The 17473-nt window shown below is 57.3% G+C and overlaps 1 protein-coding gene across 1 annotated transcript in view; it reads right to left on the bottom strand.

The window, feature by feature from the left end:
* Nucleotides 1-191: 191 nt before the first annotated feature.
* The window catches only part of LOC106489270 (tenascin-X-like), a 46021-nt gene continuing 28739 nt past the window's right edge, over nt 192-17473 (bottom strand). The window contains exons 27-41 of the mRNA XM_067313899.1: nt 17139-17426; nt 16030-16323; nt 14149-14442; nt 10446-10733; nt 9336-9635; nt 7995-8294; nt 7369-7662; nt 6029-6322; nt 4922-5046; nt 4117-4249; nt 3488-3639; nt 2771-2867; nt 1991-2152; nt 1369-1532; nt 192-395 (exon numbers count right to left, since the gene is read on the bottom strand). Of these exons, the coding sequence (XP_067170000.1) occupies nt 315-395; nt 1369-1532; nt 1991-2152; nt 2771-2867; nt 3488-3639; nt 4117-4249; nt 4922-5046; nt 6029-6322; nt 7369-7662; nt 7995-8294; nt 9336-9635; nt 10446-10733; nt 14149-14442; nt 16030-16323; nt 17139-17426 (3266 nt within the window). The 3' untranslated portion in view covers nt 192-314. The remainder of the gene's footprint in view (nt 396-1368; nt 1533-1990; nt 2153-2770; nt 2868-3487; nt 3640-4116; nt 4250-4921; nt 5047-6028; nt 6323-7368; nt 7663-7994; nt 8295-9335; nt 9636-10445; nt 10734-14148; nt 14443-16029; nt 16324-17138; nt 17427-17473) is intronic.

Here is a 17473-nt window from a genome sequence, read left to right as displayed (position 1 = left end):
GGGGCCACCCGGACACCTGGGCCCACATGTGCCCCGGATGCCTGGGTCCACCCCACGCTGCCTAGACACCTGGGTTCGCCTCTGCTCTTCATGCCCGGACGCCTGGGTCCACCCCGGATGCCTGGGTCCACCCTATGCTCACCCGGACACCTGGGTCCCCTGGATGCCTGGGTCGTCTCACGGCAGCACCCTCGGTTGCTCGCAGCTTTTATTGCTCTCCCATAAAGGCTTCACCCGCCCCGGCCTCCTTCCTCGGTGCCGCCCGGACGCTGGGGCTCCCCGGACACCGGGGCCCCCCGGACGCCTGGGCCCGCTCAGTCGCGCTGCGGCCGCAGCTTCATCTCCGTGAAGGGGATGGAGAACTCGAAACCCTTCCAAGGAAACCAGTTGATGCCCTGCGGAGAGCAGGGACCCCGTCAGCCCGGCCCTATAGGCGCCTATAGGGGCCTTGAGATGCTGCCCTCCCCAGGCCCCGCCACAGGCCGCCATGCACCCTCCCATAGCCCCTAGAGGCCCCCCTGTAGCCCTTATGGGCCCTCCACGGTCCCTACAGCCTCCCTATAGCCCCATAGGTACCTGGCGGCTGCAGGCAGAGTTGTGGGGCTCCTATCCCCCATAGCACCCATATAGGACCCCCCCACACTGAATTCCCTGGTATAGCCCCCCCCCCATAGCCCCTGTAGGCTCTCCTATAGCCCTGATTAGTCCCTTTACGGCCCCTATAGCCCCCTATAGTCTCTATAGGCTCCTGGTGGTCACGGGAGGGAGCCGTAGGGGCTGTTGAGGTTGGCACAGTGGCAATTGTGGTGCCTCCTAGGGCCCAGTAGAGACCCCATAGCTCCCTATAGCCCCCCATAGCCCTCATACGACTCTGTAGCCCCCTACAGGCCCCCATATCCCCCTTATTGCCCTCCTACAGCCTACTATAGCCCTCTATAGTCCCCCTATAGGCCTCCTATAGCCCCCCATAGTTCTCCGTGGCCTTCATAGCCCTCTCTAGCCTGATATAGCCCCCCCATAGCACCCCATAGCCCCTCATAGCCCTCCTATAGCCCCCCATAGCCCCTTTAGCCCCCTGTAGCCCTTATACCCTCCCTATAGCCCCCCTATAGCCTCTCATAGCTCCCCTATAGCCCCCTATATCTTCTATAACCCCATAGCCCCTATACCCCCCATTCCACCATAGCCCTCATAGCGCCCCTACACCCCTCCATGGCACCTGGTGGTTGCAAGCGGTGCCGTAGCCCCTATAGCTCCCACAGGATCCCCTATAGCCACCATATCCCCCATTCCCCTATAACCCCCACAGCCCCTATAGTCCCCATAGCCCCTATAGCCCCCATAGCCCTCACAGGGCCCCGGTGGCACCTGGTGGTCCCGGGGGTTGCCGTAGCGCCCATTGAGGTTGGCATAGTGGCAGTTGCGGTACCACCAGGCGCCCGTGTAGGACACGGCGCAGGGACGGGGACGTCCCCGGGGGTCCCGGTCCCGTGTCGAGAAGGGGTTGCCCGCGTGGTAGCCCAGCGCATCCCCTGCAACAGGCCACCGCGTCACCAATGTCACCAGTGCCACCATGACCCCAGACCCCCATAACTATGAGACAGCGACCTCCAGGACCCCCATATCTCCATCATGGGGGCACCAGACCTCCATATCTATGAGACAGGGACTTTCAGGACCCCCATATCCCCATCACAGGGACACCAGACCCCCATATATATGAGCCAGAGACCCACAGAACCCCCATACCTCCATCATGGGGACACCAGACCCCCATATCTAGGAGATGGGGACCTCCAGGACCCCCATATTCCCATCACGGGGACACCAGACCCCCATATCTAGGAGACAGGGACCTCCAGGACCCCCATATCTATGGGACAGAGCCACCCAGGACCCACCCCAAGGGTTGGGGACCTCCAGGACCCCCGTGTCCCCAGACCCCACCATGGGCCGGGCCCCCCTTCCCATGTCCCCCGTGTCCCCGCACCGGCAGTGCCGCTGTAGGCGCCCAGGTGAAGGCGGAAGTCATCCTCAGGGCCGGCGACGGCAAAGTCGCGGTAGCGGGCAAAGGCGGCCTCATCCGGTGTCCGCAGGTCCACCCGCAGCTCCATGGAGCGCCCCCGGGTCAGCGCATGCAGGGCCTCGTTGCCTGCACCCAGACGCCTGGGTCCCATGGGGTCCCCGGCACTGCCCAGACACCTGGGACCCTCCCCATAGCCACCCGGATGCCTGGGTCCCTCCCAGGGGCCACCTGGACCCACCCGGACACCTGGGACCCTTCTAGGTGGCATTCAGACCCACCTGGCTGCCTGGGTCCCTCAGGGCTGCCAGGGCACTGGGGGCCTCCCCAAGGTTGCCCAGATGCTTGGGACCCACCCAGATGCCACCCGGACATCTGGGTCCCTCCCGGGGCCACCTGGACACACCCAGACACCTGGGTCCCTCAGGGCCACTGGAGCACCAGGGGCCTCCCCAAGGCCACCCGGACACCTGGGTCCCTCCCAGGGGCCACCAAACCCACCTGGGTCCCACAGGGCTGCCCACGTGCCTAGGGCCCACTTGGGTCCACCCGGACACCTGGGTCCCTCCCCAGGGCCCCCCAGATACTTGGGTTCCTCAGCAGAGTTCCCAGCCCCCCCGATGCCTGGCCCCCCTGGACGCCTGGGTCCCTTGGACGCCTGGGTCCCTCGGACATCTGGGTCCCACAGCAGGGCTCCCAGCCCCCACCCCCCAGCCGCTTGGGCCCCCCGGACGCCTGGGCCCTCACCGAGCCAGAACTCCTGGGAGAGGTTGCCGAAGCCACGGGCGTACTCAGCCCAGCCCCGCCAGAAGTCGGTGAGGCCGTTCATGCGCCGCTGGAAAACCTGGAGGGGGGGGCAAGGTTAGTGACCCCCCCCCCAAAATCTTCCATGACCCCCCCTCAGGGCTCCCCATGGACCCCAGGACCCCTCCGACTCCCCAGGGACTCCCTCCAACCCCCTAGGACCTCTCTATTGCCTCCCTGGGGTGCCCTCCTGGACTCCCCCCAAAGGACCCCTGGGACCCCCCCTGCACCCCACAGGTACCCCCCCCAGGATACCCCATTGCCCCTCTGGACCCCAATTGCCCCCCATTGCCCTTCTGGGACCCCCACACATCCCCCAGGGACCCCAAAGAGCCTCCCCAGACCCTCCAGGACCTCCACTGCCCCCCAGGAACCTCCCTACACTCCCCCCAATTGCCCCCCAGGGATCCTCATTGCCCCCCTGGGACCCTCCTACACCCTCCAGGGACCCCCAGGGACCCTCATTGGCCCCCAGGGACCCCCCCAGGACCTGCCATTGCCCCCCAGGCACCCCAACACCCCCTAGGGACCCCCCAATTGCCCCCCTGAGACCCCTTTTGCCCCCCCCAGAACCCCCTTACACTCCCCAGGGTCCCCCGGGACCCCCCATCGCCCCCTCCATCTCCGCCCCCCAGCCCCCCCCCGGACCCCCAGCCGCACCAGCCAGCCGCCGCCATCGGTCTCCATGTCGCAGAAGACCCGCAGCGGCCGCTCCGGGTCGCCGCCGAGGAAGATGAGGGTCTCGCGCGAAGGCCCCAGGCTGTTGAGCTGCTCCTCGGCGCAGTCCCGGGGGTACGGGAAGGGCAGGGGCGCTGAGGGCACCGTGGCGCCTTGGGATCCAGGCATCCGGGGGGGCCCAGGAGTCCGGGGGCCCTCCCCATGGCAGCCCCCACACCCTGCAGCCCCCTTCCCCCACGGGCCGAGGACCCAGGTGTCTGGGGGACCCAGGCATTCAGGTTCCCCCCAACCCCAGGGACCCAGGTGTGCGGGTGGCCCCCAGCCCCCACCCAGGGACCCAGGTGTCTGGCTAACCCCATCTCCCACCAAAGGACCCAGGCGACTGGGTGCCCCCCATCCCCCCCACACCCCAAAAGGGACTCAGGTGTCCAGGTGCCTCTCATCTCCCACCAAGGGACCCAGGCGTCCGGGTGCCCCCATCCCCAGGAACCCAGGCATCCAGGTAACACCATCCCCCATCCAGGGACCCAGGCGTCCGGGTGCCCCCATACCCGGGGACCCAGGTGTCCGGGTGCCCTCCACCCCCCCGGGGGCCCCGGTGTCTGGCTCACGGGTGGCAAAGGCAGCCTCGAGGGGGGCACTGGGGTGGCCCCCGTCCAGGGCCCGGAGCTGCACCCGGTAGCGCCCGGACGGCTCCAGCCCCCCCAGCTCATGGGTCACCGCCTCGGGGGGCAGCTGCAGCGTCTTGGAGGGGGGGAAGCGGTGGGTCAGCAGGAGGTCCGGGGGGGGTGTCACAGGGTGTTAGTGGGGTCCCCAGGGGTGTATTGGGGTGCTCAGGGGGGGAATTGGGGTGTTATTTGGGTCCCCAGGGGGTATTGGGGTCCCCAGGGGGTATTGGGGTGCCCAGGGGGATATTGGGGTCCCCAGGAGGGTATTGCGGTGCCTGGGGGGGAAAATGGGGTGTTATTTGGGACTGCAGGGGGTATTGGGGTCCCCAGGTGCCTAGGGAGTGTAATGGGGTGTCACTGGGGGGTACTGGGGTGCCCAGAGGGGTTAAAGGAGTGTCATTGGGGTCCCCAGGGGGATACTGGGGTGCCCAGGGGGATATTGGGGTGTCTCAGGGGGGTACTGGGGTGCCCAGGAGGGCATTGGGGTGTCCTTGGGGGGTACTGGGGTGCCCAGAGGGGTTAATGGGGTGTTATTGGGGTCCCCAGGGGATATTGGGGTCACCAAGGGGGTCATGGGGTGGTATTAGGTGTCCCCAGGGAGGTATTCAGGTGTCCAGGGGAGTCATGGGGTCCCCAGGCTTTGGGGGAACTGGGGGGGTTCAGAGTCTGGGGGGGGTCACGGTTGGGATTTGGGGTTTCAGGAATTTGGGGGTTTGGGGAGAGGGCTGGGAGTCAGGTTTGGGGGTACCTGGGGGTCGTTGTCGGGGGGGCCGTAGGAGAGGATGTAGCTCTCAGGGGGGGCACTGGGGGGGTCCCAGCGCAGCTGGGCACTTCGGGGCGTCACCGCCTCCACCCGGAGCCCCTGCGGTGCCGCTGGATCTGGGGGGAGCCGCTCGCATGGGTCTGGGGGTCCTGCCCCACGCCCATGCTCCCCAGAGACCCTCAGGCCTCCCAGACACCCCCCAGACCCCTCCAGAGACCCCCAGACCCTCCCACAGATCCCAGAGACTCCATAGACCCTATAGCACCCCATAGACCCCAAAGACTCCCCATAGACCCCACAGGTCCCCCATAGATCCCATAGTGCCCCATAGACTCCATAACATCCCATAGATCCCCATAAACTCTCCTAGACTCCATAGTGCCCCATAGACTCCATAACACCCCAGAGATCCCCATAAACTCCCCCCCATAGAGCCCATAGACCCCACAGAACCCCTACAAGACCCATAGACTGCCACAGATCCCCCCACAGACCCCATAGCACTCCACAGACCTTGCAGACCCCCCCCCATGGACCCCATAGACTCATAAATCTCATAGATCCCCATGGAATCCATAGCACCCCAGAGACCCTCCCCATAGGCCCCACAGACCTCCCGTAGAGCTCCACAGACCCCAAAGATCCTCCCATAGACTCATAGACACTACAACTCCCCCACGGTGCCCCATAGTGCTCCATAGTGCCCCAAAGACCCTACAGACCCCCACTGGACCCCATAGCACTTCACAGACCCCATCATGCCCAATAGAGTCCCACAGAGCCAATAGACCTATAGACTCCATACAGCACTGTAGACTGCATAGCACCCCCAAAACCCTCACAGTGCCCCCCCATGGATCTCACATATGCAATAGAGCCCTAGACACTCCCATAGACCAATAGCACCCCACAGATGTCATAGCACCCTAGAGAAACCATAGGCCCCCACATAAAGCCCTTTAGACACAGCATGGACCTTCTGGGGGCATGGAGACATCAGAGACCCCACAGGCAATAAGGACCAGGGGAAATGGAGACATTGGGCACCCACCAAGGGACACGGAGGTATCAGGGACCCACAGCCAACCTCACCTGTGACCGCATCAGTGTAGATGGGGCCCAGACGTTTCTGCCCCCACACTCCATACAGGTTGAACTTGTAGAGGTGGGTTGGAACCAGGTCGGGCACAGTCGCTGTGCGGGACCCACCATCCACGGGCAGCACCTGGGGCTGCCCTTGTGCATCCTTGTACTGCACTGTGAAGGAATCAAAGGTGCCCTCGGGGACCGTCCATTCCAGCTGGACAGAGGTGGGGGTGACGTGGGAGGCTGTGAGCTCCCCCAGGCGGGGCTGGGATGGTGGCTCCTCCTGCGATGGAGCCAGGGCTGCAATGGAGAGGGCACAGTGCAGGGCACGTTGGGGACAGACAGCCACCCACCCATCCTTTCATCCAGCTATCCATCCATTCATCCATCTAATCATCCAGCCATCAATCAGCTCATCCAACCATCCACATACCAATCCATCCATCCATTTGTCCAGCTCTCCCTCCAGGTTTCCATCCACCCAATCACACATTCCTCCATGCGCTGTTTTCCATTGCTCCATGAATTCCTCCCTCTCTCCCTCCATCCATCCAACAGTTTGATTCTCCATCCAACCACCCATTCAGCCCAGCATCCACCCACCCAATCTTTACGCCATTTGCCAACTTGACCACCTACCCATTTATCCATCTGTTCATCATTCAAGTCATTCATCCATTCATCAGTCTGTTTAAGCATCCAGCCATTTGTCCATCCGTCCTTCCACTCAAACATCTGTCCATCTGTACGTCTATGTAATCATCCACCCATCTGTTCGTCCTTCCACCCAACCAGCCATCCATGCATCTATCCATGCAGCCAGACTCCATTAGACCAGCTTTTGTCCATGTGTCCATTCCTGCATCCATTTATCCATCCTTTTCTCAGTCTGTTCTTTCACCCATCCATCCATCTCTTTATCTCTCCACCCAACTGTCTACCCATCCAGCTGTACATCCATCAGTCCACTCTTCCATCCATAGCTCCAGCCATCCTATTGCCCATTTCTCCATGCACCTTTTGCACCTCTTAGGCCTTGATTCCACCTGTCCATCCAACCACACAATTATCCATCCTTCCATCCATCCATCCTTCCATCCCTCCATCTATTCAAGCAATCCCTCATCCAGCCAGCCAGACAGGCCATCATCCATCCATCCATCCATCCATCCATCCATCCATCCATCCATTCTTCCAACCTTGCATGCATCCATTCCTCCATCTATCCCAAAGTCAGCACCCAAGACCTTCCCCCTGCCCAAGCTCCTGCCCTGATGCAAACCCAGGGCAGCAGCTCGGGCCCAGGGCTCAGAAGGGACATGGGCAGTGCCCACAGCCACCCTCACCTGTGACTGCATCGGTGGAGATGGGGCCCAGACGTTTCCGCCCCCACACTCCGTACATGTTGAACTTGTAGCGGCGGGATGGAACCAGGTCAGGCACGGTCACTGTGCGGGACTCGCCGTCCACAGGCAGCACCTGGGGCTGCCCTTGTGCATCCTTGTACTGCACCGTGAAGGAGTCAAAGGTGCCCTCGGGGACAGTCCAGTCGAGCTGGACAGAGGTGGGGGTGACATGGGATGCCGTGAGCTCCCCCAGGCGAGGCTGGGATGGTTGTTCCTCTTCTGGTGGGACTGGGGCTGCAATGGAGAGGGCATAGTACAGGGCATGTTGGGGACTGACAGCCAGCCATCCACCCATCCTTACATCTATCCATCCATCCCTTTATCTATCCAAGTAATCCATCATCTAGCCATTCAGCCAGGCTCGCATCCAGCCAGCCAGCTAGCCAGCCGACCAGCTAGCCAGTCATCCATCCATCCATCCATCCATTCCTCCAACCTCGCATGCACCCATCCCTCCATCCATCCCCAAGTCAACACTCAAGACCTGTTCCCCCTGCCTGAGCTCCTGCCCCACTCCTAACGCAGGGCCCAGAAGGGACCAAGTCAGTGCCTGCAGCCACCCTCACCTGTGACAGCGTCGGTGGAGACGGGGCCCAGACGCTTCCGCCCCCACACTCCATACATGTTGAACTTGTAGCGGCGGGATGGAACCAGGTCGGGCACAGTCACTGTGTGGGACCCACCATCCACGGGCACCACCTGGGGCTGGCCTTGTGCATCCTTGTATTGTACCATGAAGGAGTCGAAGGTGCCCTCAGGGACAGTCCAGTCAAGCTGGATGGAGGTGGGGGTGACGTGGGAGGCTGTGAGCTCACCTAGGCGGGGCTGGGATGATGCTTCCATCTCCAATGGAGATGGGGCTGCAACTGAAATGGCACGATTCAGAGTATGTTGGAGACAGACAGCCACCAACCCATCCATCCTTTGATCCAGCTATCCATCCATTCATCCATCCATCCATCCGTTCATCCATTCATCTATCTAATCATCCACCCATCAGTCAGCTCACCCAACCATCCACATACCAATCCATCCATCCATCCATTTGTCCATCTATTCCTCCAGACTTCCATCCATCCACTCATTTCTACATGAACTATTTTCCATCCATCACTCCATGAATTACTCCCTCCCTCCCGCCATCCATCCATCCAGTTCGATTCTCCATCCAACCACCCATTCAGCCCAGCATCCACCCACCCAAACTTTATATAACCCCATTTGCCAACCCAACCAGCCACCCATTTATCCAACTGTACACTGATCAAGTTATTCGTCCATTCATCAGTCTGTTTAAGCATCCAGCCATTTGTTCATCAATCCTTCCACTCAACCAGCTGTCCATCCATCCATGCATCCATCTATCCATGCAGCCATGCTCCCATTAAACCAGCTTTTGTCCACACATCCATTCCTGCATCTATTTATCCATCCATTTCTCAGTCCATTCTTTTACCCATCCATCCATCTCTTTATCTCTCCACCCAACTATCTACCCATCCGACCATACAACCATTGGTCTACTCATCCATCCATAGTTCCAGCCATCCTATTGCCCATTTCTCCAAGGAACCTTTTTGCACCTCTTAGTCCTTGAGTCCACCCGTCCATCCAACTACATAACTACCCATTCATCTGTTCATCCACCCACCTATCCATCCATCCATCCATCCTTCCATTTGTCCAAACAATCCCTCATCCAGCCAACCAACCAGGCACACATCCATCAATCCATCCATCCATCCTTCTATCCATCCAGTCATCCATCCAGTCATCCATTCAACCCTCCAAATTTGCATGCACCCATTCCTCCATCGATCCCCATGTCAGCACCCAAGACCTGCTCCTGCCCTTCTGCAAATCCAGGGCTCAGAAGGGACCGAGTCGGTGCCTGCAGCCACTCTCACCTGTGACAGCATCAGTGGAGATGGGACCCAGACGCTTCCGCCCCCACATCCCATACACGTTGAACTTGTAGCGGCGAGATGGAACCAGGTCAGGCACGGTCACCATGCGGGACTCGCCGTCCACAGGCAGCACCTGGGGCTGCCCTTGTGCATCCTTGTACTGCACCGTGAAGGAGTCAAAGGTGCCCTTGGGGACAGTCCAGTCGAGCTGGACAGAGGTGGGGGTGACGTGGGAGGCTGTGAGCTCGCCTAGTTGGGGTTGCAATGGCAGTTCCTCCTCCGGTGGGGCCACAGCTGGGGCTGCAACGCAGACAGCACAATGCAGGGCACATTGGGGACAGACAGCCACTCCCCCAGACACCCCGGCAGCTTTCCACTTGTCAATCTGTCCATCCATCCATCCATCTAATCATCAACCCTGCTATCAAATTAAACACCAGCCATCAACCCGCCCAAGTATCCACCCTCCCAATAATCCAGCTGATTCTCCACCCATCCTTTTCTCCATCCATTTACCCATCTATTTATTGTCCATTACTCCATCCATTCATCCATCAGATAACCCATCTTTCCATGAGCCTTTTTCTATCCATCAGGCCTTGAATCCATCCCTCCATTGAACTATTCAGCCATCTAAGCATTCTTTGATTTCTTCATCCAACCAATCAACCAACTGATCTATCCATTCTTTCATTCGATTATCAATCCAAGCATCCATCTATCCTTCCATTCTTCCACCCAACCATGCAGTCAGTGAACCAGCCACACACTCATCCAAGCATCCAATCAACCATCCATCCAGTCATCTATCCATCCATCCAATCAATCAACCATCCACTCATCTATCCATCCATCCAGTCACCCAAACAGCCACACACTCATCCAACCAGTCATCTTTCCATCCTTCCATCAGTTCAACCATACATCCATACCCCCAGCCCTCCAACCTTGCATGCACCCATCCCTTCATCCAACCCAATTCAGCACCCAGGACTTGTTCCCATTTCACAGATGGCCCAAATGGACAAGGATGGGCCATGATCACACCCCTGCCCCACTCCTAACCAAAGGCCCAAGGGGGACAGGGACGATGCCTGCAGCCACCCTCACCTGTAGTGGCATCGGTGGAGATGGGGCCCAGGCGCTTTCGCCCCCACATCCCATACACGTTGAACTTGTAGCGGCGGGATGGAACCAGGTCAGGCACAGTCACTGTGTGGGACTCGCCATCCACAGGCAGCACCTGGGGCTGGCCTTGTGCATCCTTGTACTGCACCATGAAGGAGTCAAAGGTGCCCTCGGGGACAGTCCAGTCGAGCTGGATGGAGGTGGGGGTGACGTGGGAGGCCGTGAGCTCTCCCAGGCTGGGCTGGGATGGTGGTTCTTCCCCCGGCGGGGCTGGGGCTGCAATGGAGGCAGCACAATGCAGGGCATATTGGGGACAGACATCCACACATCCAGTCATGCAGCCAGCTATCCATCTATCCATCCACTCACCCAACCACACAGTCAAATCTGTCCTTTGTCCCTCCAGGCTTCCACCCATCCAGTCACCCAGTTCCCCATGCACCATTTTCCATCCCTCACTCTATGACTCCACCCAACCATCCAACAGTTCCATTATCCATTCATCCCAGCATCTGCCCAACCATTAATCATACCATTTTTAATCAACCCATCCATCCATCCATTTGTCTATGAAGTCATATATTTATCCAGCCAGCCAGCTACCCATTTGTCTATCCATCCACCTATCTACCAGTCCACCCAACCTTCCTCCCATTAAATCTGATATTTCTCCACCCAACCATTCATCCATCCATTTCTCCATTCACACACTCATCCATCGGTTTATCCATCCATCCAACCACCCAGCCAGCCATTTCTCCATCCACTCACTCATCCATCAGTTTATCCATCCATCCAACCAGCCAGCCAGCCATTTCTCCATCCATCCACTCTACCAGCCACCCAATCACACATCTTTCCATTAACCTTTTTCCATCCATCAGGCCATGAATCTATCCATACATTCGACCACGTGCTCATCAAACCATTCATTCATCCCCTAGCCATGACTCTAAACATTGGTCCACACATCCATCTATGTTTCTGTCCATCCAGTCACACATTTCTCCAACCACCTTTCTCCATTACTTAATTCCAGACTCCATCCATCCATCTAATTATTCATCCAAACATCCAATCATCCCTCCGTCCATCCCTCAAAACAACCAATCACCCAACCATCCATCCAATCATCCCTCCATCCAACCATCCCATCATCCATCCATCCCTCTGACCTTGCATGCACCCAGCCCTTCGTCCATCCTCCAGTTGGTGCCCAAGACCTGTTCCCGTTTCCCAGAAGGCCCAAGGAGTCCAGGATGGACCCTGCCCAGGCTCCTGCCCAACTCTAAAACCAGAGCACAGAGAGGGCAGGGACAGGGCCCACAGCCACTCTTACCTGTGACTGCGTCAGTGGAAATAAGACCAACACGTTTCTGCTGCCAGATCCCATACAGGTTGAACTTGTAGCGGCGGTTGGGCACCAGGTCAGGCACAGTCACCATGCGGGACCTACCATCCACGCGCAGCACCTGGGGCTGGCCTTGTGCACCCTTGTACTGCACTGTGAAGAAGTCAAAGGTGCCCTCAGGGACGGTCCAGTCCAGCTGGATGGAGCTGGGGGTGACGTGGGAGGCCGTGAGCTCCCCCAGGCGAGGCTGGGATGGCGGTTCCTCCTCTGGCAGGGCCGGGGCTGCAATGGAGAGGGCACAGTGCAGGGCACGCTGGGGACAGACATCCCCTCAGCCAGCCAGCCATCAATCCATCCATCTGTCCATTTGTTCACCTATTCAATCATCCACCCATCAATCAACTCACTCAACTCACATCCACCCACCCAACCACATGTCCAACCATCTACCCGGTTATCCATCCATCCATCCATGCTTCCATCCATCTATCCATTGGGTTGTCCACCCACCCATCCGTCCATGAAACCATCCTTCCAACCTGCCAGCCAGCCTTGAAACAGTCCGGCCAACCATCCCTCCAACCCTACATCTACACCATACATTTTGTTCACCTGTCCATCCTTCCACCCACTACTATCCATCCACTCATTCATCTAATCATCCAGTCATCATCAGTCAGCTCACCCAACCACCCATCCTAGTAGCCAGCTATATATATCTGTTAATCCAGATTTTTGTTCACTCATCCTTTCATAGATCTGCTTACCTATGAGCTTGTTAGCTGATTCATCAATCCATCCATTTCTCTATCTGTCTGTCCATCTGTCCATCCATGCATCCATCCATCCATCCATCCATTCATCCAATAACTCATTTATCATGCACTTTTTTCCATCCATCAGGCCTTGAATGGATTCATCTATCCAGCTATCAACCATCCATCTATCCATGCAACCCTGCAACCATCCACCCTTCCATCCTACCATAAAATTGATAAACTATCCAATCAGCGAAACATCCAGTCATTCAGCCAACCACAGTCATCCATCCATCCATCAATATATCAAGTCACCTCCTTTTCCACGCACCTTTCCATCCATCAGTTCTTGAATCCATCCATCCAACCAACCATTCAATTATCCATCCATTCAGCCATCTTTCCATCCATACATCCCTCACCCAACTGGCCAAAAACCTCATCAACCACTGATACATCCATCTGTCTACCCATGCATCCAGTCAAACAGCCAACCAACCCTCCAATATTGCATGCACCCACCCCTCCATCCATCCCCAAGTCAGTGTCCAACAGCTGTTCCCATTTCCCAGAAAGCCCAAGGGAACCAGGACAGGCCCAGCTCGGGATCCTCACCAACTCCAAAACCAGCACACACAGGGGACAGGCACAATGCCCACAGCCACACTCACCTGTGATGGCATCGGTGGAGATAAGACCAATACGCTTCCGTCCCCACACTCCGTACAAGCTGAAATTGTAATGGTGGGACGGTACCAGGTCAGGCACGATCACCATGCGGGACTCGCCGTCCACGGGCAGCGCCTGGGGCTGGCCTTGTGCATCCTTGTACTGCACCATGAAGGAGTCAAAGGTGCCCATGGGGACAGTCCACTCGAGCTGGATGGAGCCAGGGGTGACGTGGGAGGCTGTGAGCTCGCCCAGGCGGGGGCCTGATGGCAGTTCCTCCTTCAGGGGGGCTGCAGCTGCAACAGAGAGGGCCAACTGGTGGGCATACCAGGGACAGACATCCACACATCCATCCATCCATCCATTCATTTGTCCAGCCAGACAGCCAGACTTCCTTCCATCCCATCACCCACCTTTCCAAGCACATCCATCCATTCATCAGGCCATGGATTCATGAATCCCAGCATCTGACCGTCCATACAAACATTTAACCATCCAATTGTTCATCCAACCATCCATACTTCCATTCAGCCATTGAAACATCTGCACATCCAACCATCTTTCCAACCATCCATCCAACCATTCAAAAATCCAGCCAGCCATCTGATCAACCAGCCACCCATCCAGTCAGCTTTTTATCCAGATATCATTTCATCTACTGCCCAGCCAGCCAACATGACACCCATCCATCAAACCATTCAACCTTTCATACAATCATCCATCCATCTATTCCTCCCTCCATCCCTCCATCCTTGCATGCACCCATGATCATCTCCAATTCAGAGGCCAAGAGCTGTTCCTGTTTCCCGGATGGCCAAATGGACACGGATGGACTCTGCCAGGGTCCTGACCCATTCCAAAAACAATGCACAGAGGAGACAGAAATGATGCCTGCAGCCACCCTCACCTGTGACGGCATCGGTGGAGATGGGGCCCAGACGCTTCTGTCCCCACACCCCGTACAGATTGAATTTGTAGTGGTGGGATGGTGCCAGGTTGGGCACAGTCACTGTGCGGGACTCGCCATCCATGGGCACCACCTGGGGCTGCCCTTGTGCATCCTTATACTGCATCGTGAAGGAGTCAAAGGTGCCCTCGGGGACAGTCCACTCGAGCTGGACAGAGGTGGGGGTGACATGGGAGGCTGTGAGCTCTCCCAGTTGGGGCTGGGACGGTGGTTCCTCCTCCGGTGGGGCCGGGGCTGCAATGGAGAGGGCACATTGCAGGGCACAGTGGGGGACAGACATCCATCCATACGCCCATCCATCAATCATCTGTCTCTCTGTACATCCAGCCAGCCATCCACCCATATTTTCACACCTGTTTTTCCATCCATCTGTCCACGAATCAATCTGCACATTGAACAATCCATCCATCTGTCCAACCATTCAATTATTCATCCCACCATCCTTCCATCCAACCAAACATCTTTCTAACCATCCATTCATGCCACTAGCCAGCCAGCCAGCAAACAATTCATTTATGAATCCAATACCCCAAACAGCTGGCCAGCCTTCAGTGCACTATTCAAGGCAAAGAGAGGCCCTGTCGAAGCTCCTAACCAACTACAAATCCAGGGCACAGAGGGGACTGAGACGGTTCCTGTAGCCCCTCTCACCTGTGATGGCCTCAGTGGAGATAAGACCAATACGTTTCTGCTGCCACACCCCATAGAGGTTGAACTTGTAGCGGTGGGATGGCACCAGGTCAGGCACAATCACTGTGCGGGACTCGCCGTCCACAGGCAGCACCTGGGGCTGCCCTTGTGCATCCTTGTACTGCACTGTGAAGGAGTCAAAGGTGCCCTCGGGGACGGTCCAGTCTAGCTGGATGGAGTCAGGGGTGGCGTGGGAAGCCGTGAGCTCTCCCAGTTGGGGTCGGTATGGTGGTTCCTCCTCCGGCAGGGCCAGAGCTTCAAGGGAGAGGGCACAGTGGTGGGCATGCTGGGGGACAGACACCTACACATCCATCCGTCCATCCAGCAATCCATCCATCTGTCCATCAGTCTGCCTACCCAACCAGACATACATCCATTTAACTCATCATGCCTCCACCGATCAACTCACCCAAATACCCACCCATCTGTACCTCCATCCATCCTTGAGGCAGTCCAACCAAGCATCCTTCCAACCATCCGTTCTTCCATCCACTCAACCTTCCACTCATCCAACTATCCATTCCTTCAGCTATTTAATCAGTCACCCATCAGGCAACTCAGCCAACCATCAATCCTACCATCCATCCATCTATCCTTTAATTTAGCTGTTTGTCCATCCATCCAACCAACCATCTATTTATCCATCCTCTTCTCAGTCCATTAACGTACCCATTCTTCTTGTTCTCTATCCGTCCATAAAACCATCCATTCATCCATTTCTCCATCCACCCAACCATCAAAGCTTCCAGCCATCTAATCACTCATTTCTCCATGCACCTTTTTCCAACCATCAGCTTTGGATTCCATCCATCTGTCCATGCAACCAAACGTTTTATCTTCCAGCCAGCCAGAGAGAGCCAAACAACTGTCACCTAGTCAAATGTCCAAATGATCTTACATCCTTCTACCATTCTTCCATCTATCTGTTGATCCATCCAGCCAAGCATCTGCCTCTGCATCCTTCCATCCTTGCATGCACCCATCCCTCCAGTCATCCACACGTCTGCACCCAAGAGCTTTCCTTTTTCCCAAATGGCCCAAGGGGATGAGAATGGACTCTGTCCGTTTTCTTGCCCCACTCCTAACACAGGGCCCAAAGGGGACAGGGATGATGCCTGCAGTCACCCTCACCTGTGACAGCATCAGTGGAGATGGGGCCCAGACGCTTCCGCCCCCACACCCCGTACATGTTGAATTTGTAGCGATGGGATGGAACCAGGTCAGGCACAGTCACTGTGTGGGACTCGCCGTCCACAGGCAGCACCTGGGGCTGGCCTTGCGCATCCTTGTACTGCACCGTGAAGGAGTCAAAGGTGCCCTCAGGGATGGTCCATTCCAGCTGGACAGAGGTGGGGGTGACGTGGGAGGCCATGAGCTCGCCTAATTGGGGCTGGGATGGTGGTTCCTCCTCTGGCGGGGCAGGAGCTGCAACGGAGAGGGCACAGTGGAAGGTACACTGCAGTGTGGACATTCACCCACCTGTCCATCCATCCATCTACCTTTCCATAGCTGAGTCCTTCCATACATCCCTCCCCTCAGCCATCCATCCATCCATCCATCTAAGCATCCACCCATCAACCAACTCAATGGTCTGTCCACCCCATCCATTCTTTCATTCCTCCAGCCCTTTGCTCACACAACCTCTCATCCCTCCATTTATCAAACTGGTTGTCACTCCACTCAGCCAGGAAGCAACCAATCTGTCTGTCTATCCAGCCAGACAGCCATTTGTCCAGCCAGACAGCCACACTTCCATCCATCCCATCACCCATCTTTCCAAGCACCTTTTTCCTTACATCAGGACATGGACCTATGAATCCAGGACTCCAACCACCCATACACTAATTTAACCATCCAATTATTCATCCAACCATCCTTGCTTCCATCCATCCATCCATCCATCCAAACATCTCCCCATCCAACCATCTTTCCAACCATCTATCCATGAATCAAAACATCCATCCAGTGATCCGCTCAAGTGATCATACCTCCATCCAGTTTTCCTTCCATCTACTAGCCCCTCAGCTGCCCAACCATCATATCTTTCATACAACCATCCATGCATCTATTCCTCCCTCCATCCCTGTATGCACCCATGGCCATCACCAAGAAAGCACCCAAGAGCTGTTCCCATTTCCCAAATGGCCCAAGGGGACAAGAATGGACTCTGCCCAGGGTCTTGACCCACTCCAAAACATGAGAGCGGAAGGGACGTGGACAGTGCCCGCAGCCATCCTCACCTGTGACTGCATCGGTGGAGATGGGGCCCAGACGTTTCCGCCCCCACACTCCATACATGTTGAACTTGTAGCGGCGGGATGGAACCAGGTCGGGCACAGTCACTGTGCGGGACTTGCCATCCACTGGCACCACCTGAGGCTGCCCTTGTGCATCCTTGTACTGCACCGTGAAGGAGTCAAAGGTGCCCTCGGGGACAGTCCAGTCAAGCTGGATGGAGGTGGGGGTGACGTGGGATGCCACGAGCTCGCCCAGTTGAGGCTGGGATGGTGGTTCCTCCTCCAGCGGGGCTGTGGCTGCAACAGAGAGGGTACAGTGCAGGGCACACTAGAGACAA

The sequence above is a fragment of the Apteryx mantelli genome, chromosome 32 (assembly GCF_036417845.1).
Source record: "Apteryx mantelli isolate bAptMan1 chromosome 32, bAptMan1.hap1, whole genome shotgun sequence".
In the NCBI taxonomy this organism is placed as follows: Eukaryota; Metazoa; Chordata; class Aves; order Apterygiformes; family Apterygidae; genus Apteryx; species Apteryx mantelli.
This window is presented reverse-complemented; position numbering and strand designations above follow the sequence as displayed.